This window comes from Mustela erminea, chromosome 6 (assembly GCF_009829155.1).
Source record: "Mustela erminea isolate mMusErm1 chromosome 6, mMusErm1.Pri, whole genome shotgun sequence".
NCBI lineage: Eukaryota > Metazoa > Chordata > Mammalia > Carnivora > Mustelidae > Mustela > Mustela erminea.
In genome coordinates this window covers 18054830-18081073 of record NC_045619.1, presented here as the reverse complement: position 1 = coordinate 18081073, position 26244 = coordinate 18054830, and the positions used below count along the sequence as shown (strand labels likewise).

Below are 26244 nucleotides of genomic sequence, written 5' to 3'. Positions count from 1 at the left end.
AAGTGTCATTGGCATAGGCCAGACCCTACCCACAACCAAGGAATCTCTTTCATCTAAAATCCTGATCCCTTTAATAAACAAAATACGAAAAGGCAGTCAAAATTACGCCGTGGCTTTATAAAAAGAAGGCAGGGAAGTTCTCTGAGTACAATCCCCTACTTGTTATTTTCACATGCCATGTGACTCCAAGTCATTCTGAAGGATAAAGAGACAGGGGCTGCCACCAGATCCCAGCCATGATTTCCCCTCCGTTCCCAGCCCTGGCCCATCTGTTCTCCAGAGGCCACATGAATGGCATATGTCAAGAGAGTCAGAGCTGTGCAAACTGCCCAAAGAAATCGCTCGGCCAACTTCCCTTTGCTTCCACGGCTTCAGCAATTGTTGCTGAGCCAACCACCATATGGCGAATAATTAGTTTTTCGACCCCACTCAAGAAAAATGTCCGCTTCATTGCCAAGCATTAGCAATATGTGTGTTAATGAACAGTGGGAGTTGAATGCCTATACATTAACAAAAGTTGTGTGTGTGTGTGTGTGTGTGTGTGTGTGTGTGTGTGCGTGTGTTTTCTTTTCCAGCTTCAAGCTCTGTCCCGTTTGCTTTTGCTTGCTTTCAAATAGGTGACAGTCTGGAGTCCATAGCATTTAGAAGCAAACTGTAATTTTGTGGGGGGGTTTTCTGTTTTGTTTTGTTTTTTTTTCATGAGAGGCTACAGCCCAATGAGCGATGACCAGATTTTAAAACCAAATATCTTTCTCTTAATAAAATGGCTTCAATCTTCTTCTTCTTCTTCTTCTTTTTTTTTTTTTTTCAAAATGATGAATTCAGTCCACATAAAGATTGGGACGTCAAAGTCAAGCACCAGGATGCTTTTTTGCCCTTGATGCATAAGAGGTAGGCATAAATTTATGTTGAATGCCATTACTACTGTCTCAAGCAGGATGATGCACTTATGGGCCTCTTTAACTGTTAAACACTCACCTCCTTGCTCCAACAGAAAATGCACTTGATGTTCTTAGCATGATTTAGGAACCCAGTTAAGATTTCAAGTTCACTATCCCAAGAGTAAATGCCTTAATAGGCAATTTTCTCTCAAAAGAAAAAGATCTTCGTGCAGTCAGAAAATAAACATGCATTTAGTATACATGCTGCAAGACAAAAGTACCTAAGTTTGTACCCATCTTTGTATTTTCTAGGGCGAGGCAACACTGATTTACTCCTGATAAGTTTTTTAGATTTTTTTTTTTTTTTTGGAAGTCTGACTGCTTTTTGACCTTGGCCTTCGTGCAAATGCTGCATGCAAACATACAAAGCCTGAGAAAAAGAGACAGGCAATTGTCATGTTCTCTAATGTAATTCTCAGAGTCTGGCTATAGGTCAGTGGTTCTCAAATATCTTCAGTTTGCAGAGCATCGTACCATGTCAGAAGTTCCTAAAGATCTTCCCTCTTATTTGCGGGTAAAAAAGAAATGCTTTGTTGGAATAAATCACCAGAGGGGTGCTGATTTAATGAGACAGTTGAGAGGAATCTCACAAGCAAAATGTGAATCGGGGCCAGTAACTATGAATGACGACTGTCATTTTCTCTTTACATTCGTGATCAGTTAGAATAACACCGGTATCACCTTCTAGATTATTAAACTCACTGAAGACATGGACTGCTTTTTTTTGCTCACTACTGTATTCTTGGTAGATGCTTGGGACTATAATGGATAAATTTTCAATAAGCAATTATTGAGTGAATAGTTTCAATACTATAAATAATCTTGAATATGGTGCAAGACCAGTCTAGAAACCATGAGTATTTTCTAGATCACAGCCGGAGAATCTCTGCCAGAGGGCACTGTAAGTGGATATTAGACATTATATCCATTTAATGGCATTGTCCCTCTGACTACCACTGGCCTCTAATTATACTCATAAATAAATAAATAATAAATACACAAATATTTTAAAATTTTAAGGAACTTAAAAAATTATAGTTTTTATGTATTTCCACTCTAAAATATTAAGTGTAGGGAAAACACGCTCTATTTTGGGTCAAAGAGCAGCTGACAAAGTGTTTTCCATACACCTTTAGCCAGAAAATATAGGGGCAACAGCATAGTTTGAAAGTCATCTATGTCATACTTCCCTCCACACTTCGCCATTAGTACCTCTCTCTTGATTCCTCCAAGTTTGTTTCCTTTCTGTTGATAAAATATAGTAGGAAAGGAATAAAATACTTCCATTGTGGTATTTCATGGATTAAAAAATAAGTCATGCAAACTCCCTCAGATGGTGTGGAACACCAAGCAGATGTCAAAGCTTGGCTATTTTTGAGTTCACAGTCCATGAATTTATTCTCAAAACATCAAACCTGCTTAATCCTAGGGTTTCTGATTTGAAGGAACCATTAACAAATGCTAACTTGGAACATGCGAGGAGTTTCTTATGGGTCTACTCTCTTACTTTGAAGCAAGCCTTTTTTTCCCCCATACGTATCAACTCATAAAACCCTAACAATGCATCCCTGGGGGAGAAAAAATAAAACAGCTTAAAGTGGCTTTCTTCATGGATCATTTCGGGCACTAGAAACAGGCCCCCTTCTGCTTCCATCCTAAGGAGAATTAGCAATAACTTGGTCCAACAAACCATTCCCAAGTCTCTGGCATCCTATTTTCATCCTGTCAGTGGACATCAAATCTAGTTCAAAGTTTAGCCCCTTGAGGGAAGGTGGGGGATGCTTCACCAAGGAACCTGCTCTTAAAGGAAGTACTTCTGCTGCATAATCAAAAATATTTTAATGGAAAGTTACAGTTAAGTGAGTTGGAGACATGAAAGCAGAGTTGTTCTGATTGGTCTATGGCCCAGAAAGATAGCCAAGGAGAAGCCAAAGCAAAAAGTGTCAGCATTAGTCTGCTGCAGTGTTACCTTTCCCTTTGTGCACAGCTGAAAAGTTCGCTCATATTCAGCAGCTTAGAAGTCCCTGATGTCGGTCTGGGACAAGGGTCTGGTGCCGTGAGGAGCAGCAGACTGGAAACCTGGAGGGACAGGGAATTTTAATATAGGATATGGCTTCTCACATGGACTGTGTCCCTCTAGCTGGGTCTCCTAGAGCAAGCCACATGCACCATGGCACTCTGCCACCTGTCCAAGCCCACTCTCCTTTTCCTAACCTCCCTAATCAATGGTTAAATGGTGCTACCAAACCTCCCTAATCAATGGTTAAATGGCTGCTTTGTAAAAATGATTCTCTGAATAGTCCCCTACAAAAAAACTGCTCAGCTTCAAATGAGCTGGTTGGGTAAATAGGAGGTGACAGTCAGGGTTAATTCTAGGGAGGGTGGAGCAGGCCCCTACTCACATGAGGCCAGCTGACGTGTGCTATCAAGTCTCCTTGCCTTGCCCAATGTATGTCTACTTGCACTTATTAGGTTACCCTTAAATTCCTTTTCTTTACAGGGAGTCATGATCTGGGGTTCAGATACTGTCTCTAGAAGTCTCCATTAGGAAGCCAACATTTAATTTTTTTTAAGATTTTATTTAAGTACTTGAGAGAGAGAGTGAGCAGGTGAGAGAGAGAGAAAGAGAGAGCATAGGAGCAGGGACAAAGGAGAAGGAGAAGCAGACTCCCCGCTGAGCAGGGAGCCTGAGGCAGAGCTCAGTCCCAGGATTCTGGGATCATGACTCAAGCTGAAGGCAGATGCCTCACCAACTGAGCCACTCACACCCCCAGAAAACCAACATTTAATTTGGAAGGAGATACTGCATGAGTTCCTTTGCATTCATGACTTCATCTCTGTGGCCTTGCCATGGTGGCCAGACAAACCTCCTTTGTGCTCCTCAAGCCCAGAACCTCATGTTGACCCTAACACCATTGAGAAGATGAAGCCTTCCACCAGGAACCCCTTCATGGACTGCCTGTCTGTCCCCTTGCATCTACTCTTCATCCTCTTTCCTTCCTCGGGACACAGGTAAACCTCTGCCTGGCCTCCTCCTTTCACCCTCTGCCCCTTCTTGCCTCACATTGTGTGGACTGTCCCTGTGTCTGCTGGAAATTTCCATCTCTTCTTCTGTACCTGTAAACAACTGAGATGATTTAGCTCTGATATCTGATATTTAGCTATCTTAACTTACTCTTTTCTTGTACAACCAATCTTTTGGGGAAAGGGGCCCACTCTGAATGCCTCCATTTTCTCACTCTTAATTTATTCCTTAATCCTATTTGAATTCTGCCTCCACTCCTGAAACTGCTCTCCAGACGGTCATCACTGCACCCAGAGAGCCCACCCAGCTTCTATGTCCTCTTCCTTCTTGTCCACTAAGCAGCATTTCACTAAATTTGTTTGCAGCATTTTGCTATTTTGTGCGCTCCTTACATCTATAACTTCCCCAGTCTCTTTACACATTGTCCTCTCTGCTTTTCCCTTTACATTTCTGATTTTATCATTTTCTGCCTACTGGTGTTCCTTTCATCTCTGTCTAACCATCCAGCTTCTAAAATGTAAGCTTCCCCTAAAGCAGCATTGTACAAGAACTTTCCACACAGATGAAAGTGTTCTATATCTATGCAGTCCAGTACAGCAGCCACTAGCCAGATCTGGCTAACAAATATAAGAAATGTGGCTAGCACAACTGAAGAGCTCAATTTTCATTTTATTTTATTTTAATTGAGTTACATTTAAATTGCTAGATGTGGCTAGGGGTTAGTATATTAAGCAGCACAGCCATGGAATTCTGTCTCATCTTCTGTGCATCCTTAGAAACTTTACCCTCTCTGCTTGCTGGCCCTATCTCCCCTCTGCAGAGGACAACCAAAACTTTCTAGTAGGACAAGAAACAGACCCACATTTCCAGATTCCTTTTGAACATCTATAACAACTCTCTCACCAACTCCTGGAACTCAAAATTTCAGATTCTGTGTTTTACTCCTATACTTATGCACTTGAAACTGATGTCATCCTGGCAAAGTTCAGAGTAGCATCTGACTTCTGCACAGCAAGTTCTTCTAACGAGGACTGAAGAAGTGTTTCCTGGTCATCTGGAATTGCTCTGCTGCATTTATCATTACAATCTTCTCCTTCCACATTGTATTTCTTTATAAAGCCCTTTCTCAAGGTAAGAACTTCCTAAAGTGTTTCTATTTGTTTCCCAACACTTTACCCCTTTCAGTTTTCAGGCCACAGACTTACTTTGTTGCCTATAGTTCTTGGGTCCCTGAAGCACATCTAATAACAGAGGTGGATTCTCTGGCTGAGTCTCAGTTCACGAAGGCTGGTTGATGCATACATTTGCAGAAAGAGTTAGAATGGGAAACAGTGCAACAGGAGTGGGAGCAGGAGAAGAGGAAGATGACAGGAGACATTTTGACTGATTCCAGCACTTTTATCAAATCTTTAGCTGAATCCAATCCCCTTAAGACATAGCCACCTAGCCTCAGTGCACGAGCTCATCTTTATTTTGTGGTAAAGATTCAAAAACTAATGATGTACTGTATGGTGACTAACATGACATAATTAGGGGGGAAAAAAGGATTCATAGAAAAGCACATTTTTGTAAAAGCAATCTGGAATATTCATTCACATTAAGCATAAATATGTCCATGTTTCATCATTTTACTGATTTTTTAAACCACAAACAGATTACATTTAGAGGACTTTTCTTAACTTCCACAATAAGAACAATTTTTTTTTTTAAAGATTTTATTTATTTATTTGACAGAGAGATATCACAAGCAGATGGAGAGGCAGGCAGAGAGAGAGAGAGAGAGAGGGAAGCAGGCTCCCTGCTTGAGCAGAGAGCCCGATATGGGACTCGATCCCAGGACCCTGAGATCATGACCTGAGCCGAAGGCAGCGGCTTAACCCACTGAGCCACCCAGGCGCCCCACAATAAGAACAATTTAAGACATAAATATTATTTGCATTTTGGGTCTCTTAGGCAGGGTGACATATTGAGATACATATTTTATTGAGTAAATTCAAATACACATTTGAATTTATATTTCATCTGTGTGCTATTCTAGCAAGGACATTTATTTCAGAACTTGAAGTGATATTCAAAGGATCATCTGCACTCAAATTATTCAATCAGAATTTCAATAAAGTAAACTATTGTCACATTACAAAATGCCTTTAACAGTATGTCTTGGAAAGCTGGAAGGACTTAATAAAAAGCTGTTAGAAAAAAATTAACATAAATCGGAAAGCACAAGGACTCTGGAGGGGAGGCAGAAACTGAGGTAATCACTGAAACTGTCCAGTTCACCGCCTTCAAAGAATCCCTGAGCTGTGCCAAAGGACAGGGAAACCTTGGCAAAAAATTTGAATAGCCAATTCACCCAAGAAGATATGTGAATAACAATGAGCCTGTGACAAGATTCTCACTATCAATTAATATCATTAATATGCTAATGAAAGCCATTGCACACCTGTTTGAATGAAAATCAAAACCAGTGTACTGTTGGAGAGATTGTGAAGCAACAGGAACTCCCAACACTGCTGATGTGACTTTGCCCAGACCAACAGGGAAGAAAAAAGTTCAACTACCCGATGATCCAACCACTTCCCTCCTAGGGAATTTATCCAAGAGAAATGAAAACATATGTCCGTATGAAGTCTTATACACAAACGTTTGCACTAACTTTGTCATAGTTCCAAACTGGAAACAATCCAATGCCTCTCAACAGGTAAATGAATAAACAAGTTGCACTACACCTTAAAATGCAACACTACTGAACAGTGATAAATACCAGTATTGCATATACGGGTATATGCAATAATGTGGGTGAATCTCAAAATAATTACAGTGACAGAAGACAGGCCTCCTCTCTCCCTGCCAAAAAGAGGACATACTGCCTGATGTCACCTTCATAAAATTCTAGAAAATGCAAACTACCTTATAGTAACAGAAAGCAGACCAGTCATTGAGTGGATGGCCCAGGAAAGGGAGGCATGGAAGGACCAGAAGGAGGGATTACAAGGTAAAGGAGTAAGCTTTGGGGGCATGATGGGTATGTTCACGGTCATGAACGTGTTGAAGGTTTCAGAAGTGTCTATGTATGTCAAAATTCATTACATTTGTGTACCTTAAATATGTGCCATTTATTTTATGCCAATTAGGCCCTGATTAAAAGGTCTCCTAGCTTAAGTCCATTTACATTTTAAAAAGAAAGAGAGAAAGAAAGTTTCCCTTAACTGGAGGGACTACACTTTGGTGTTACATGCCCATCATCCCTCAGTTTCCTCCTGTTCTAGGATAGCCGCTACCTACCATGCACCTATTAGATATGTAGCATGATCAGTATTTCAAATGTATAGGTAGGTGAATGGTAATGATGATTATGATAAAGTAAAGAAGAAGAGGAGGAGGAAAAAGAAGAAAAAGCAAGGTAGATAAAGATGGATGGATGGATGGAGAACGGATGAAATTGATGGATAAAGTATCTACATCAGGGAGATCATATGAGGAAGTGGTGATGCAACATGGGGCTTAAGTGGGTAGGAGAAGAATCAATGAAACAAGATGGGATTGGGAGGGAGACAAACCATAAGTGACTCTTAATCTCACAAAACAAACTGAGGGTTGCTGGGGGGAGAGGGGTTGGGAGAAGGGGGGTGGGGTTATGGACATTGGGGAGGGTATGTGCTTTGGTGAGTGCTGTGAAGTGTGTAAACCAGGCGATTCACAGACCTGTACCCCTGGGGATAAAAATATATGTTTATTAAAATATATATATATATATCTACATCAAGCTGATCAATTCACCGGCATGTATGCATTTCTATGGATCTCCCAGGTGGACAGGTACTGGGTTAGATACATGTGGCACATGAGGAACCTCAAAATTTAGCAGATACTCAAAAGATTCATGGGCCTTCTCAACCTTTTACTTTTAACAGAAGAACCAACTTTTTAAGACTGAAAATGATATAAAGATATCAAGTGTCAGAATCAGACTTCCCCTCTCATCCCATTTCGTATGTGATATGTTATTTTATTCTGAGATCTAGACAAGGAATGATGTCTTATTGGATCCCATTACAAATGATGTTCAAATAAAGAGAGGTGATGGAGAATAATGAATATGCATTGAGATCCCTTTTGCTGAGCATTGTACTAGGTGTTCTATATACACAAACTAGTCTTCAAATCTGCCTGAGTTATATTGTATTATTACCTCATAATACATACTCCTGAAGAAGCTTAAGCAGAGTTAATCAGAAAGCTTGCAAATTAGAAAACATCTTAACTCTTTTAGGTTAAAAAAAATACAAAGGCAAATTCAAAGATTAAATATGCATTTTCCTCTTTCTATAAAAACAAGCCTACTCTTGAATAAAACTCCATGATGGAAGCTCCAGAATGCAGAGACAGCTGGACTGAATTACATTACAGAGATGACGTCTGTTTCTGAGGGTCAGCATTGATAGGAAAACCTCATTGTCCTGTCACCAGGTCTCTGCCACCCTTCCAGATGCCAGAAAGAAAAAAAACAGACAAGTACCAGGGACAGATTCAAGAACAGTGTTTGAGAACACTTTGCCCACTCCCCTGTTTACAACTCATACTCCATATCCAGTGAGCAGAGAATTTTAAAATCCCAATAGAGATGTTGTAACATTGAAAACAATAAGAGGAAAATAGGCTATCAAAATTTTAGTACAAATCCAAATGGAGTGATCCACTTCCAAAATACCAACGTTTGCTGCCAATATGATTTAACGAAATGAAATTCTAATGTTCATGAATGAAAGCAAAACTCTTCTATACCCCAGCACACACAGAATGATTTCCCCAATTGCCTTGTCATAAAAAATGGAGGTATTTAATATCGTCTTTCAATATGTTTCTATGTAGGCATTTGAAACACAAAAATCAATTCAATTTGACTTCTTTTTACCCGGGGGGGGGGGGGGAAGCAATTCAGTGCAGCAAAATTAAAACATTGCTTTAAAAAGGGATGGGACGCCTGGGTGGCTCAGTTGGTTAAGCAGCTGCCTTCGGCTCAGGTCATGATCCCAGCGTCCTGGGATCGAGTCCCACATCGGGCTCCTTGCTCGGCAGGGAGCCTGCTTCTCCCTCTGCCTCTGCCTTCCACTCTGTCTGCCTGTGCTCGCTCTCGCTCGCTCTCTCTCTGACAAATAAATAAATAAATAAATAATCTTTAAAAAAAAAAAAAATTATAAAAAGGGAAACATGCTGAAATCAAAGATTTTTCTCTGGACAAAGTTCTCCATTTTGAAAAGAATATTTATAAAAGTCATTATGTAGTTGAACAATCTTAAGAGAATCAATTAGGCCAGCTAAGGAACGCTTCCTGACATGCTTTTTTATGGCATTTCAGAAGCCAGAATTTTAGTAATGCTTGAATAGAATCATGGGGAGAAAGTTCAACATTTTTCTCCAGGGTCGCTAGCATTAATGGTACAAATTCATTGAACTGGCACCATAATAATCACTACCAATTAGTGTATCCATGCTCCCTGAATGTACATATCCAGAAGGAAAGATTTTTATCTCTTTCATCTTTAAATCTGGACAAGGAGTAGTAGCTCGGCTTAGGCATGTTACCAGTTGTCAGCTGAAGTGATCAAAACAGGGCAAGGCCGTGTATCTGAGGCCCCTCCTGCATTTGTATAAAATTAAGTTATTTTCAGCCATTTTCATCTTTGTGATACAAATAAAGAGAGGAGATGGGGCAGCTGGGTCTTGGATCAAAATAAAGAAATTCTCCTGACCTCATCTACAAAGATGAAAATTAATCTAATTCAAACTTTCCCAAGCTGTGTTCTCAGGGCACAGAGGCCACTGCTGAAATGTTCATGATGATGCCAGAGTGTAGCCAATGGACACTGAAGTCTTCCATGAAGAACTATATCCGAGAACTCCGTGGGCTGATCAATGGAAGCACCAGTAGGTGGCAAAGACCACACAGTCTCTTCCCTCTACCAGGAAAGCTCTGGGTTTTGCCTATCTGGTTTCAGTCAACAATAAAGATGCCGATCCCTGTTTTGTTGCCCATATCTCCTTCTGAGAGAAAGAGACCCACCACAGAAATCTTAATCAGCACTACAATAACAAGGAATTTTTAACCTCTGTGTATGTCTCCTCTTCCATAAAATAAAAATTATAATGGCATCTTACTCATAAGGTTGTTGTGAAAGTCAAATGAGTTTATATACTTAAAGCATTTAGAAGAGCACTCAGCATAAAGTGCCCCATAAATTGTAGATGCCATTTATTTATTTTTTTGACAGACAGAGATCACAAAGGTAGAGAGGCAGGCAGAGAGAGAGAGAGAGGAGGAAGCAGGGTCCCTGAAGAGCAGAGAGCCCGATGTGAGGCTCGATCCCAGGACCCTGGGATCATGACCCAAGCCGAAGGCAGAGGCTTTAACCCACTGAGCCACCCAGGCACCCCTGTAGATGCCATTCTTATCACTACCATCATTGTTGATATTGTTGTTCTCATTCCTATGATTACTACCGCTATTATTATTGTAATCCCAGCCCTTTGCCAAACCCAGCAGTGTTTTTAACGTCACCACATTTGCAGATTAAGCTAGTCAATCAGCAAATGATGGAATTATATTTGCCTCTGTTCAGAACTTCCTAAGTCTTGGATGCTTCATTGGGGCTATTCTTACCGACACTCCTATTAATAGTTGATGTTACCGTGGTTCTTGAGTTCTATCAAGGCAAGCATTTCAAAGTTATTCATGAAAGGAAAAAAAATGAGTAAAAGCAACCTGTATGTCCCATAAGGGAGAAATGATAATATTATAATATTAATGATAACACTAATTCAGTGATAATAGGTCAACTGGGTAAATTGTTGAGCCACTGAAAGAAAATGTAAAAATGTTTGTTGAACTGAACTATGAGGCATTATAGAAAAATGATATGATGGTAAGTTAAAGCAGAATATACAGTCATACATTTTCCATGATTGAAACCCTATGATAAAATCTATGCATATGGGACAGTCTAAATAAGTCTTTGAAACAATGATACATTTTGTCAAGTTAGGAGGATCTGAGAATTCTCACTCCTTTGACACACTTTCTGCGATGAATTTTTCATAGTAGAAATACTTGCATTGTACACTATTAATTAGATTCCTCCAATGTTAAGTGACAAAGTCATTGAAAATAAATCCTGTTGTTTTCAAATACAGAAGCAGCATAGGATAATCCTTCACAGTTTTGACAGTAATCACTTTCCTTAATCATACTCCATCAAATATTAAATTAAAATCTATCAAATTTTTTGTCAAAGGTAACTCAATAATGGGCAATAAGGAGGTCACATGGTGTGATGAGCACTGGATGCTATATGCAACTAATGAATCACTGGAAATTTTATCAAAAACTAAATATGTATTATGCATTGGCTAACTGAATTTAAGTTAAAAAATTAAATAAAAAATAAAAATAAATAAAATTGATGTTTAAACATCGAAAAGTTTTCAAAGTTTAAATCTTTAAATAAATAATACGTTATTGCTGGTATAACTATGGGTTAACCTACCTTAATTCATTACAGCATATAACTGTGGTGTATGAGTGGATAAATACTATAAACACTAGCACTTAACTGTATACAGTTGGCTGCTGAACAGCATGGGGACTAAGAGCACCAATCCTTTTCCAGCCAAAAATCTGTGTGTAACTTATGACTCCCCAAAAACTTGACTACTAATAGCCTACTTTTGACCGGAAGACTTGCCAATGCCATAGATAGTCAATTAGCACATATTTTGTATGTTATATGTATTATATACTGTATTTTTACAATAAAATAAGCTAGCATAAAGAAAATGTTATGAAGGAAACCATAAGGAAGAGAAAATACATTTACAGTACTGTACTACATTTTTTTTAATTGCATAGTAGTAGACCAATGTGGTTTAAAACTGTGTTGTTCAAGGTCAACTATTTAACAGAGCTTTCTTTTCATAAATCATCTCTACACCATGCTAGAGAATGTTGAAATCAAATGCGCCTCTACCAGATCTAGTTAGCAAAGAAGTGACTTAGAAAGAGTGATTTCAGGAGGCGGTCCCACACAAATGAATCTGTTTCCAATGGTGGGGCCATCCTGGGCAGAAGTCCTTAGCAACTAACATGGTTTCACTATATAGGCCTCTTGTATCCAGATGCTCTATGACATTGGTCCTGGGAATTTCTTTATCCGGTCTGAAAACACCTTGACAAAGTCACAGTTAGAAGCAAAGACTAGTTTACAAGGTATTTATGAGTGAAGACAAGTTTCAAATGACATAATATCAAAAATTCATTCTTGCAATGGCAGGGTCATAGGGAAGTTCTATTTTTAATTTCTTGAGGAATCTCCACACTCTTCTCCAAAGAGGCTGCACCAACTTGCATTCCCACCAATAGTGTAAGAGGGTTCCCCTTTCTCCACATCCTCTCCAACACATGTTGTTTCCTGTCTTGCTAATTTTGGCCAACTGGTGTAAGGTGATATCTCAATGTAGTTTTTTTTTTTTTAAAGATTTTATTTTTTTTTATTTATTTATTTGAGAGAGAGACAGTAAGAGAGAACATGAGCAAGGAGAAGGTCAGAGAGAGAAACAGACTCCCCGTGGAGCTGGGAGCCCTATGCGGGACTCGATCCCGGGACTCCGGGATCATGACCTGAGCTGAAGGCAGTCGTCCAACCAACTGAGCCACCCAGGCGTCCCTCAATGTAGTTTTAATTTGAATCTCCCTGATGACTAATGATGAAGAACATTTTTTCATGTGTCTGATAGCCATTTGTATGTCTTTATTGGAGAAATGTCTGGGTATTTATCCCAAAGATACAGATGTAGTGAAAAGAAGGGCCATCTGTACCCCAATGTTTATAGCAGCAATGGCCACGGTTGTCAAACTATGGAAAGAACCAAGATGCCCTTCAACAGACGAATGGATAAGGAAAATGTGGTCCATATACACTATGGAGGATTATGCCTCCATCAGAAAGGACGAATACCCAACTTTTGTAGCAACATGGACGGGACTGGAAGAGATTATGCTGAGTGAAATAAGTCAAGCAGAGAGAGTCAATTATCATATGGTTTCACTTATTTGTGGAGCATAACAAAACGCATGGAGGACATGGGGAGTTAGAGAGAAGGGGGTTGGGGTAAATTGGAAGGGGAGGTGAATCATGAGAGACTATGGACTCTGAAAAACAATCTGAGGGGTTTGAAGTGGTGGGGGGTGGGAGGTCGGGGTACCAGGTGGTGGGTATTATAGAGGGCATGGATTGCATGGAGCACTGGGTATGGTGAAAAAATAATGATACTGTTATGCTGAAAATAAATAAATGAAAAAAAATTCATTCTTGCTTATCTGTGTAGTCTTATTCTTTAACATTAATGGGGAGAGAAAGGGGCGATAAACTCAGTGTTAAAAAATGAAGTGATGTATCAAGTGATTAGAAGTATGAGAAAAGCTGTTGTCAGTCCACCCCAGAGCTGATATCACAGTGCCACGACTATCTATGCCATCTCTTGGAATTGCCACTTGTATGGATGCTATGAAATGTAAATGAGATTACATGGCAAAAATTCTATGATCCCCACACGACCAGGTAAAAATCCATTATTGGAAGAGTCGTGTGAACTTTCAGCCATCATTCCCAGGTGCAGCCTCTCCTCACATTTTACTAATTCTAAGCCTGTAAGACACTCCATGATGGATTCTGAGGGGCATTTTTATGAAGAATGACATAGAAAGAGAACTTCCAATGCAATATCCATACTTTAGAAGATGAACAAAATAGCCCCAGCTGATGGGAAAATAGGAGGGAGTTGCTTTGCCTCCATCCAGTTGTCCACTTCCCCAACACAGTCCAGGGTTTGTGGTCAAGATAAAAAGAAAACAACAATAAAACATAGTCACCTCTATGTATTGTGTCCAGTGATTTTAGAGGTAGGCTATGTATTTTTCCAGTCCCTGCCCTAACATTGTGCTTGGATGTATGAGAGAGAGAGAACAGTGGCCAAAAGATGTAGACCTTACATGTCAAGTGTTAGGTCGGAGAAGAGCTTCATGGTAACAGTGTTTCCTGGAGTTGTCATCCCTCTTATAATCCATGAGTATCAGAGAATCAGGTAGTGGGGGCACCTGGGTGGCTCAGTGGGTTAAGGCTTCTGCCTTCGCCTCAAGTCAGGATCCCAGTGTCCTGGGATCGAGCCCCACATCAGGCTGTCTGCTCTGCAGAAAGCCTGCTTCCTCCTCTCTCTCTCTCTCTGCCTGCCTCTCTGCCTACTTGTGATCTCTGTCTGTCAAATAAATAAATAAAATCTTTAAAAAAAAAAAAAAAAGAAGAAGAAGAAGAAGAAGAAGAAGAATCAGGTAGTGGGTGGGAGGTCCCAGCTTCTCAAGGGAAAGCACTGCTAGGTGGAGGTGGGTTTAGGGTTGTAATGGAAGCTAAACCTGGGAACAGGTCTGTACCAACACCTTACTGTTCAGCAATAGGCCTGAAAAAGATTCTAACAACTTCTGAGTGGATAATGAACAGAAGCAAATGATACTTGTACATCTTGTCTTCTAGAAAGCACCAAGGGCCAGAAAGACTCCTGTTTACTCAAAGATGAAAAAAATATGAATTCATATAATGCTGCATCAAATGGAAATGCAGTTATATACAGCAAAATGAAGGAGAGAATGCATCATCCCAATGGCTCACAAAAAACCTCCTGCAATCAATCACTTTGGGAATTTTCAAAAACAGAGCTCGGCAGCATAGACACAGATTGGTTTTCCTGACCAGCAAGAGGCAGAGTCCTCCAATCAGTCCATCCTTTTAAGAACAGGAATGTGTGATCAGAAGCCACTGAAAGATCTTGAGTAAGAGAGAGATGATGTGAAGAGTTTTGGAAGAATGTAAGGACAGCTGCACAGAAGCAGACTTCCAGGGCTGGCTAGAAGACTCACGTATTTTATCCACTTCTATGATGAAAGACAAGATGGTAGATCCAGCTGCCAAGATGTTTAGATGGTCTGGGGCTCAGGGTAGGGAATGAATAGGAAGGGATGCACTCTTGCTCTGGACAGTAGAGGAGATTTTTGAGGAGCTTAGAAGGAAAGTAAAAGTGGCTGATGTAGAAGGATGAAATGATTTTTGTGAAAGGAACAAGCAAACAAACCAAACAGAGCTTGGCATCCTTAACGGAAAGAAGATACAGCCTTACAGAACAGGAACAGAAACCAGCAAAAGAATGGATGAGATGAAAACAACAGGATGACCGGCAAAAACCAGTAAGCAGAGAGAAGACAGAGCAGGGTAAGATGAGGAACAATCCCAAATAAATTAAATGTCTGATAGAAAAATTGAGATCTTCTTTGGATGACTAAATGGAGTAACCAACATTATGTAAAAAAACAAATCATGAGTAAGGAAGACGCAGTAGACACTATTGGTGCAGCAGAAACCATGTTCTCTACAAAGAGAGGTCACCTTTCATTCAGGTATCCACACCTCCAAGAAGTAGCCCACTTCCCAGCTCAGGGGAAAATCCCTAATAATGGTAATCTCATTCCATCCAGTGTAATTGGTCCAGTGGAAGACACATGACTTAGCTAAACATAATGAGACCTATAGGCAAGTCTTCTGGGGGCTTCTGAGAAGATTTGCTAATGAAGATGTCCACACACAGGAAGACTGCTTTTCTTCTGGAAGGTGAGGCTGTCTTACTAGCATGGGGGGACTAATTCAAGATTAGGGCCCCCCACACACACTAGCCTTGGCAGCCTTTTTGCTGGTTGGATTTAAAAGAATACTGATGTGCAAGACAAACGAGAAGCTCACCCTTTCTGAAATAAAAAAGAGCAAACCAAGTAAACATCCTCCTTTAAAATTTTCCTTCAGGGGCGCCTGGGAGGCTCAGTCATTAAGCATTTGCCTGTAGCTCAGGTCATCTGCCATCAGCTCAGGTCATGATCCTAGTGTCCTCAGATCGAGCCTGGCATCAGGTTCCCTGCTCAATGTGAAGCTTGCTTCTCTCTCCCATTCCTCCTGCTTGTATGTCCTCTCTCGCTCTCGGTCAAATAAATGAAATCCTTTTAAAAAATAAAATAAAATAAAATAAAATTGTACTTGAAAATGTCCCTAATAAGCTGAAAAATTAATCAAGAGTAAGAATTAAAAATGAAAGAGCAGAAAGCTGAGGGTGAATATAGAAAAAAAAAATGTAAGCATATAAACTGGTTTTATTTTGTTTTATTTTTTTATTTTTTTAAGATTTTTATTTATTTATTTGACAGAGATCACAAGTAGGCAGAGAGGTAGGCAGAGAGAGAGAGGAGGAAGCAGGCTCCCCGATGAGCAGAGAACCCAATGCGGGGTTCGATCCCAGGACCCTGGGATCATGACCTGAGCCGAAGGCAGAAGCTTTAACCCACTGAGCCACCCAGGCGCCCCTATAGACTGGTTTTAAAGAATTGTGGTAAATAATATGATTCAGATATAAAAGGATACATAATTGAATTAAAATCAATGTATTCATAATTAATTAAATCAAAGATTTACTAAAATTAGTATTCCACATTCTATAACTGAAGACCAGGAAGTTAAGAGGTACTGGGAGTAAGCATAGTTTGCTAAATTCTTTATTTATGAAGGAAAAGTCAAAATACACTTTTTGTATAAATTTTTCATCACAGATCTACAGATGGGATAGTATTTTATAAAATATTAAAGGTAGCTCCTAAAATAAGACCATATTATTATCTGCATGTTACAGTGGGAGGAAAAGGTATACAGAGATTAAAATCTTCCCTCAGAAGAAAAGATAAATATGTCATTCCTTTCGAGATAGGCAAGACTCCTCTCTGCATATGGTCCCTTTAACTTACTTTCTGTGAAACCCTTTCAACTGTGTCAAATATTTCTTGCTGTGTCCTGCTGATACAACCAATTATCACTTTTCCCCTGCCCCTAAAACATTAAATCCTCACTTTTTAAAATGTATACCAGGGATTTAAGGGTAAGAGAATACGCTCATTTTATGTTCAGTTTTCAGAAGTTTAATTTGGATACATCTTAATGTGGATTTTTTTTTAAATCCATTTGGGATTCTCTCAGTTTCTTAAATGTGTGGGTTTATGTTTTTCACCAAATTTAGGATGTTTCCAGCCTTTATTCCTCCAAATACTTCTTCATTCTCACTCTTCCTCCTCACCTTCTGGGCCTCCAACAATAAAAGTGTTAGCAATTTGGTCATTGTCCCACATGTCCACTAGAATGTTCTTTTCTTTCTTTTGTTCATATTGGTAAATTCTATTGATCTTCCTCAAGATTCTGATTTTTAAAAAATAGATATGTGAAGAAATCTAATTAAAAATATATTTCCAAGACATTTTCCCTAAAAATTCATAGCATACTTTTTTTCCCAGAGCTTTTCATGTAACTAGGTCCTTCTTATTTTTCAGATCCAGATTTAACTGTCACTTTTACAGGGAATTGCTCCAAGTTTACTTCTACTATGGTTTTTTTTTTTTTTTTTTTTCACAATCTGTAATTATGTTGTTTATATATTTTAGTGGCTTATTTTCTGCATCCTCTCCTAAAAGCCAGTTCTAAATGCCAAGAACTACATCTTGTTTGGTACTGATTTGCACAGAGCAGGCACTCAGAAAATACTATTTTGAATCAAAAGTGAAGAGATAAAATAGCTACACTGTGTATGTGCAAAGAGAAACAACTGTCATGGGTCACATATTCTAGCGAAGGGGTTCAAGTTAGACCAAAAAAAAAAAAAAAAAAAGATATTGCATGTGCCCACAACCTGGAGATTTTAAGATGGGTAAACCCTAAGGAGGGGATCCCATATGTGGCCCCTTTTTGCCTAGATGTGCCTAGATAAAATAAATTTAATGGGTGTCTAAAGATTTTTGAAAATCAATTTCCATCTTAATTTCAGTCTAGTTCAGAGATACTGAAGAATGTCTAGATGCATAAGGCACAACAAATTCCTTGAAAGCCTCTTTCTTCCATTCTTCCTTATTTTCTCCCTCTCCCCCTCTCATTCTGTTCCTTCCTTGCCCTTCTTCTCCCCTCATTCTCTCTCCTATAAAAATAGCAGCTGTCCCCATATCTCCCACACCATGTTGCCCCACTCCCAAACCCCCAACGTCCCCCCGTCACACCAGCTGGCACCACAGGTTCCCTGTCCTTTCCTCTTGCCTCCCCTTCACACTATTTTTCTTCTTCTCTTGTCATTGCTACATTCCTGCTTCTTCACTCACCATTAGCCTGGTCTGATATTAAAAGCCAAGGAGCTAATTGATGAGGGCAGAATTCTTCTTTGCTGATAAATTTGAAGAAGAGACCAAGTGGACTGAGGAAAAAGAAAGAATTCTCCCTCTGAGGGAAGGTGAGGGAAGAGGGGGCTGTACAGGAGATAGACCCTGAAGAGTAAAACCAAGCCCCTGCACCACATCATAATGGCACTCAAGCATAAGCACAAGGTGCCAAATCCATGCCCATCCATTCCAAGACATTGCTTTTTCTCACATTACTATCTGCTCCCTATTCTCCATCCATTTTTCTCTCTGTTGCTTTTCCCTATGAGGTTTCATCAGGGTTTTCCCCCTAATGAATGATAACTGTGAGCTGGAGGCTGAAATAGAAAATTGTCTGACATGCTATCATTTTGAAAAAGGCAAAGTTCATGAAGAAATGTTCAAACATAGCCTAGAAATCTACCTACTAGATGAAGACAGCATTGACCTAGGTTGAAAGGAACTGGCTTTAGGCAAGGAGGTACAATGGTTAGGATCACAACTTGGGAGAATGCCGGATCTGCCTTGTCTCAGTTCTACCACTTAGCAGTGGTATGACCTCAAGTCAGACAGTGGACATCTCTGGTCCCAGTTTCAGAAAATAGAAATGATAGTATGATGTATCCTAAGGTCTCTGTAAGGATTAAGTGAATATGAAGTGGTAAAATGATGCCTGACACCGTAATCACATTCGTCAAGTTTAGCTGCTGTTGAATTAGACATAGGCTGGCTGATCTTATCCCAGAAGACAGGGAGGCTTGGGTTCATGGAAGCTAAACAGGCTGAATAGAGTTGAGAACAACATATATATCCCTAACCAAGCCCTTAACTAATATCCTCCACCAAGTACTAAACCCCTTTAAAGTAGTCTTTGCTTGTGTTTACATGTAAATAATTGCAGTGTGCTATTTTCACTCACAACAAACTCTGCAAAAAGTGTGGGGTTCAAAAGACACCCTGAGTTCTCCCCAAAGCACAGAGGTTGCTATACAAGCTCAGAGAAGAGGTCTGCACACTGAAAAATTCGGAGAGCCATCCTCCCAGGTGGGTTCAACCAATGAACCAATGGCCAGGATACTCACAGAAAATGCTTTTTTTTCCCTGAGAGTTCCATAGAATTTAAAAATGAAGGGGGTTGGGGGAAGGCAAGTACAAAAGCTAGGAGGCACCAGTGAGGGGAGGCAATTGTGTTTTATTAATCCATGTGATTAATCCAGCATGCTAAGGAAGACTTTACAGAATCAAAATTTGTGTGGTTTCAATCCACACAGGTTAGAAAGCACCATTGCAGTCACTTGTCAGTGCCTCCTCTGCTTTGTGCTTGAGTTGTATTCTTGAGTCTGGTAGGAACGAAGGAGAAAGAGCATTTATATGAGGACCAGCAGCACAGGCACTTTGATAAATGTCCTTCTCCCCCTCCCTTTCTACAAGATGCTTCATAAATTTCCCAAGAAAAGCCTTGGGTTTATATTTGCACTATTTCCCCTCAAAAGCCAAACAACTGGAAATTGCCCCAAATGCAGATTTCTGTCAACCCCCATGGGAAGTGTTTTCAGCAAGGAATGGGTGGATGGTAAATCCCACTCTGAGCTCTTGCAAGAAAGTGGTGAGAAAGGTACAGAGCATTTAAGGTTCCAGTGAGAGCCAGCATTTCTTCACCAGGGTAAGTGAAAGAGTCCTTTCAGAATCCAAGAGTTTCCTCACAAGTTTTAGCAGAAAAAGAATGAGAGTCTTTGACTTTGGCAAAGAAAGAGCAAGAGAGTTTCAGGAAAACAAAGAGGAAGCTGTCTCTGCAAGACCCAGTCAGTTTCATCCACCTGGGGTCGGCTATGATGTGATTCTGCAAACTGGCAGGAGATATGTTTGAAAAAACTAAGACATTTTGAGGCCATTTCCTCTCTTCATATTCTACCTGGGAAGAGGAGAAATGAGTCTTCTCCAGGAAGCCCTTGTGGTCTGTAATACAGGAGTCTCCAATCTTGGTGAGACTTTTCCAGACAATGCATTGTGTTGAGGCTGATATTAACACAAACAGAAGGATATTATGGGGTAGTAAACACAGAAACCTTCCCAAAGCACACCTAGGGACATGGGAAGTGCTTAGCTCTCAGTTCTGAAAAGAACATTTCCCCCAGTTCAGAGCTTTATTCTAAGTCACAAAGGAAACATCTATAAATAAGCCATTTGAATGTCTGTGTCTGTTAAGGTCCATTAGACAGAACTATAGCCTTTGCTCACTTCTGCTCAGCTGATAAGAAAATGGGTTTAGCTTCCTTTTTCTCTTCTTTTCACACCACTTGGATTTGGTTCATGTAAAGCAAAACAAGCACTCTTACTTCCTTCTCATTATTTAAGTAATGTGTTTGTTGCTTTTATTTTTTTATTATGTTCAGTTAGCCAACATATTGTACATCATAAATGTTTGTTTAGTGTTTAATGATTCATTAGTTGCATATAACACCAGTGCTCATCCCAGCACATGTCCTTCTTAATACCCATCACCTGGTTACCCCATCACCCTCACTTCTGTAACCCTCAATTTGTTTCCTGGAGTCCAGAGTTTCTCATGGTTTGTCTCCCTCTCTGATTTCTTCCCATCCAGTTTTCCCTCCCTTCCCCTGTGGTCCTCAGTGTGGTCCACCTGTCTGCTGAAGGAAGATCCCAGTTTCTCACGCCAATCAGGACTCCAAAAGATCCTTCTTTGGCCGTTGCCATCATCCTGGGTCTGGACCTGACCTCATGATCACACCTAGGAGAGGAAAATTAAAGTTCCACTCATAATGTTAACTGGGGTGACAATCTCAAGTTTCTCATCATCCAGTAAGATAGTCTGAACTCATTCATGGAATGATGGAAGAGTTTCCTGCAGTGAGAGAGGCAAGCCTCAATATACAAACACTTTCCAATTTTCTATTCATGCCATATTTTTTTAAGGTCCCATTGGCCAAAACAAGTCACATAGCCAACTACAGATTCAAAGCATAGAGAAATGAATTCTACCTCTTCATTGGAGAATTGAAAAAATCACATTTCAAAGAGACATTTGGGGGTGAAATGAATTACTATGGTCCTTTTGTAATTTTGTGAATTTTCCTTAGTCATGTCATAAGAAGAGAAACTTGAAAAATCCCAGGCATATGAGATCACTGATGTTATTCAAGAAGCAGTGGGTTGAGAGGCAGCATGGAGAAGCCATTTCAAGGGTGAAAGTAATTGCTCTAGACTGATTAAGACAGCAATCTCTAAAATCTCCCAAACTTTGTGACTGAGTATGATAGAATTAAGGTCTTATTCTACTTCTTACTTTTCTCCCTAAAACAGGTCCTCACTCAGTAATTCTCCAGCCCAGTAAGTGACAGTACCATTGTTGAGTTGGTTCAAGCCAAAGAAATGAGAATCGTTCTGGATTCCTACCTGTCCCTTATTCCCATTTCCTAACCATCCACAGTATCTGTCTACAATTTATTTCCAACATCCACCTATTCAAATCTTCACTGCCATGATGGCTATCTGCTTCCCTTCATCTTTCACTTGGGACTTTTACTGTGGTCCCCTCATTGGTCTCCCTGATTCCTCACTTGTCCTCTTTATAATTATTGTCCAAACAACCACATTGGGATCATTTTAAAACATGTACCAGAAGATGGTATATCTCCACTTAAAATCTTCGATGGCCTCCCACTGTATTTAGAATAAAATCCAAAACTCCTGATGGTCACCTAAAAATGCTCTTTACAATATGGACCTTGTTTGTGTCTAATCTCTATTTATACAGCTCTCTTGTTTATTAACAATATTCTAGTCACACTGATCTCTCTTTTTTTTTTTTCTGAACACATGAAATATACAAATCTTGGTAAATACACAAATCTAGGTAAAATCAAATTACATTACTTCCTTGCTTAAAAATAAATAAGTAAATAAGTAATCATTCTCCATTGCCAAGCAACCAAACCAAAGTAGCCCGACTCTCCTCTGCTCCTAGGTGTCTAACCTTAACTGCTCTCCTTGCTATTTATAGGGTTCTGCCCTTGTCAAGATATGGCTCCCAGAGCCAAGATACTGCTGCTCATCTGTCCTGCCTATGGCCAGGTGAGACCCTCATCTCTGGAAAAGTCTCTGCTCTCTTCATATCCCCATTCCTTGGTTCCCCCTCAATTCTAGCATGCTTAAAGACTTCATGTCCCCAAATTTAAGATGAATATCAGCACGGCAAGGAATTTAGAGCTATCAGAGCAAGCCATGTAGTTGTTTTAACTATGACACTTCTCAAAGTTATACCCATTCTCTCAACCATCAGATCCTAGTATACTGACTCTTGAAGCCACACATTTTTGTGATACTGATAGTGGTAATTACTTTCCATTCTTCCATTGTATTTCAAAAAGAATTAAGGGGTTGGCATTGAATTACATTAGCTGGCTGAAACGAATCCTAAATTACTCTTTCTCTGTAAAACTAACAAAAGTGGACTGGGTCAAAATTTTCAGTAATTTTTAATACAAGCCATCAAGGCTGAGAAATCCTAATTATTTCATTGAGGTTTTTGGCAGGGGAGAGAGAATCAGTAGGGTCTATCAAAGAAAACCAGCTAAAGTATATTCATAAAATATGTTACTCTGAAGTTGCAAGAAAAATGGAAGAGGAAACTCTCAGTGTACCACTGTGTATAGAGACCCAAGTTAACGTGTTCAATAAGACAGCAAATTCCGGAATGTTGCTACTAATCCACACACTTCTATTTGCTCACAGACACACTTTTATTTGCTTAGAGAAAATGTGGCTGGATTGCCAAGAAACCAGAAAATGCAGCTTCCTATGGGGAAGGGGGAATGAGGCAGATTGAAGCAAGGGTGGGAACAAGACTTTTCACTATAAACCTCTTTAAATTTTGGGTTTTGAGCCATATGAATGAATTCCACTACCACCACCACCACCACCCCACCAACACACACATGGTTTCCTAACTTCTGTTAAAAAAAAAAAAAAAAAAAAAGATGAAGAAGAAGAAAAAGAAGAGTTTGTGTGGAGATCACAGGGTGACAGGATCCCATTTAAACCACATTACTCCAGAACTTTGGAAATATAAAATCAACAAAACCTTTCAAACAGTCCTGATATCTATATATATGCAACAAACTTGATTGCTAAATAAATATAAGTAAATAAATAAATATATTCTAAAATAAGACATTGTCCAAATGAGAGTGTAGCAGTTATCAGCTTTATCAATCGTCTTAAAAACTTTTTTTCTCTTAGGTAAGACATATAAATTCATTTATCTTTTCAAGTTAGTGAAATGGTCCAAAATTGTCACAATAGTTTATTGTGACAGCACTGTACAGAATGTAATTAATGCAACCACTTATTATTTTGGTTTGACACAAAATAATACTTTTTGCTTGTCCTGTAACTATGCTTCCCCTTCTCCTTCCCCCTACCCCTCACACACACACACACACACACACACACACACACACACACACACACGATTTTGTGTAATTTAAATGCAGCTGTCAGAGTTAAATGCTGGGGTAGCAAAAGTTGACTGCTGTGCTGTATTCTCCCACACGCCCTGATTGTTCCAGGAATGAACATGAGACTCAGATCTGACCAAGCAGAGTCAATGGATAGGAGGTGGGGACTGTTAAAGATGCCGAGCAAAAGAGGATTTCTCTATTTTTGAACTGACAAGTTCTAAGAATCATATAAACCTGTAGCTGACAAGATCCATTACTGCTATCCATTAGCATTCTCAAAATGAGAATTTTATCAATATGGACATTTTTTAAAAAAGAAAAAGAAAATCATGATAATATCAGTGAACAGTGGATCCAGCCATGCTCTGAGCCAGTCTGTCCCATGGATTTACCAACTTCACAAGCCAATGAAATCTTTACTGTTGCTACTTTGAAACATATTTCAAGTGTTCTTCAATAAAGTCTTTATGCTTTTACCTGTACATATTTTAGAGCTTCTTTAGAAACTCTGGTCTTTCTTGACATTATTTCTGAATTTACCTGGAAAATGTAGAAAACATAAACTTCTAAGTTTAAGAGATTCAGAGAAATTCTTCATGTGACCAGTGAATCTGGAGCAAGGTAAGACAGCTCTTTCATGAGGAGGGCTGGGCTATAAGGTAAAGGGAAAAATACACAAAATAAAATTGGTCTATGGTTCCGAAAATAATCCATGCCACCTGTCATGCTTACTTCCATAAATGAAATATTATTTTAAAATCTTCTTTATTTTTTAAATAAGATAATCCTGATAGTAACTGCAATTGACTCCAGGTACCTACATATGCACATCCTTCCCATATATTTCATTAAAGGGGCTAATTAACTTATTTATCTGTTCATTCAACAAATTTTTATTGAGTTACACTATATGCTGGATGTTGTTCCAGAAACTGGGGATATAACAGATGAAATCTCTGTCCTTATGAAATTGACATGTTAAGTGAAGGTGACATAAAAATAAATAAATACATCTATAATATATCAGGTGGCAATTTTTTTTACTCCTAAAAAGAAAAATAAGACAAGATAAGGGGAATGGAAAATGTTGAGGATAATGTACCAATTTATATACATAAATAAGAGATGCCTTCTTGGACTGGGTAACTTTAAAGCAAAGATTTGAAAGCAGAGATGTCACAGCCATGTGATGTCCTGATGAGGGTAATTCTGAGTACAGTCACTGGAAACATAGGGCATAGAGAAGGATGACAGAAGATTGAAGCAGGGCAAGCTTTGAAGTTGAGCTTTGTCTCCTTGAAATAATAAATAAAAAATAAAAGGGGAAAATAAAGAGAAGAAAGATGCAAAGATATTGGATAATTAATAGGAGCAAGGTCATAAATTAGGATGGCCTGATTCAATTTGAAATTAAACAATTCAACAAACATGTAATCAGCACCAACTGCCCACTAGCATTTGTGCGTAATGCTGATTGTTTGGATATGATTGGATATTACTGTTTGGATCAATATATGTTTAAGGTGGTGTTAGTTCACTGGGTCTATAAGACCAAACAACCCTTGCATGAGGAATGGGGTCTTTCCTGAAGGCTGAGATTTTCATCCCACAGCCATACTCCCCCAGCCCCAGCCATTCCCTGTGGAAAAGGCTTGTTTCTCAAGCCAGAAACTTGAAGCGGAGAGGGAGGGTCTTAAGACGGAACAGAGGAGGAACTCTTCCTTGGCCATGACTACAGACCAAGGAGGCAGGACAGACCTACTGGGATGAAACTTAAGAGGACACATAATATGTTAAAAGGTGGAATGAGAGCCAGGAACCCAGTGCCCCAGGCCAGCTGCACCAGCAACAGGATGTGGGAGATAAACTGAGTCAAGGTCAGACACCTGTACTTGTAAGTCTCCACTGCTGTCAGCCTTTGCTTTATCTCTAGAGGTATTTGTTCCATCTTAAGTAAACTCTTTTTGAAAATATCTCAGATGAGCGAAGAGAAGTGAAAGGGAGGGGCTTGCTACACTTTAAAGGGAGGAGGTGGCTCAGAGGTGACAGTAAGAGACCTTGAGAGAACATGAAGTGAGAGAAAACTTTGAGTAGCTAAATGAGTGCCGCTAACTACCCCAGCCCATCTGTCCTTGGAGAAACCTTAGAGCTAAAGGTTCAGAGCAGGGACTATCCAACAAGGAAGGCTGTATGCGGAAAACCCACCCCCACTCCTCTCCACACATAGGAGCTGGACAATTTACCCTTTACTCCTCAGTTTCTACCTCTGCAAAATGGGGCTAATATTACCTCATAAAAACCATCAACCATGTTTTGTTGACAAAAAATTAACGTACCAAGGCTATGTAAATAAGTCAGTGCTGAAGATGGGTCTCAAATCTACTCTTCCCCACTCCCGACTCTGTGTTCTTAACCCCACACCATCCTGCTTCCCCATATCATTGGCACAACCAGCAATCCAGACATCCAAACCAGAACCTGGAAAGT

The 26244-nt window shown here is 39.6% G+C and overlaps 1 protein-coding gene across 1 annotated transcript in view; it reads right to left on the bottom strand.

Moving 5' to 3' along the window:
- C6H12orf42 (chromosome 6 C12orf42 homolog) overlaps nucleotides 1–26244 on the bottom strand; it is a 142985-nt gene that overhangs the window by 36132 nt on the left and 80609 nt on the right. Inside the window, 2 exon segments of the mRNA XM_032346575.1 lie at nucleotides 20919–20946; nucleotides 20948–21026. Of these exon segments, the coding sequence (XP_032202466.1) occupies nucleotides 20919–20946; nucleotides 20948–21026 (107 nt within the window).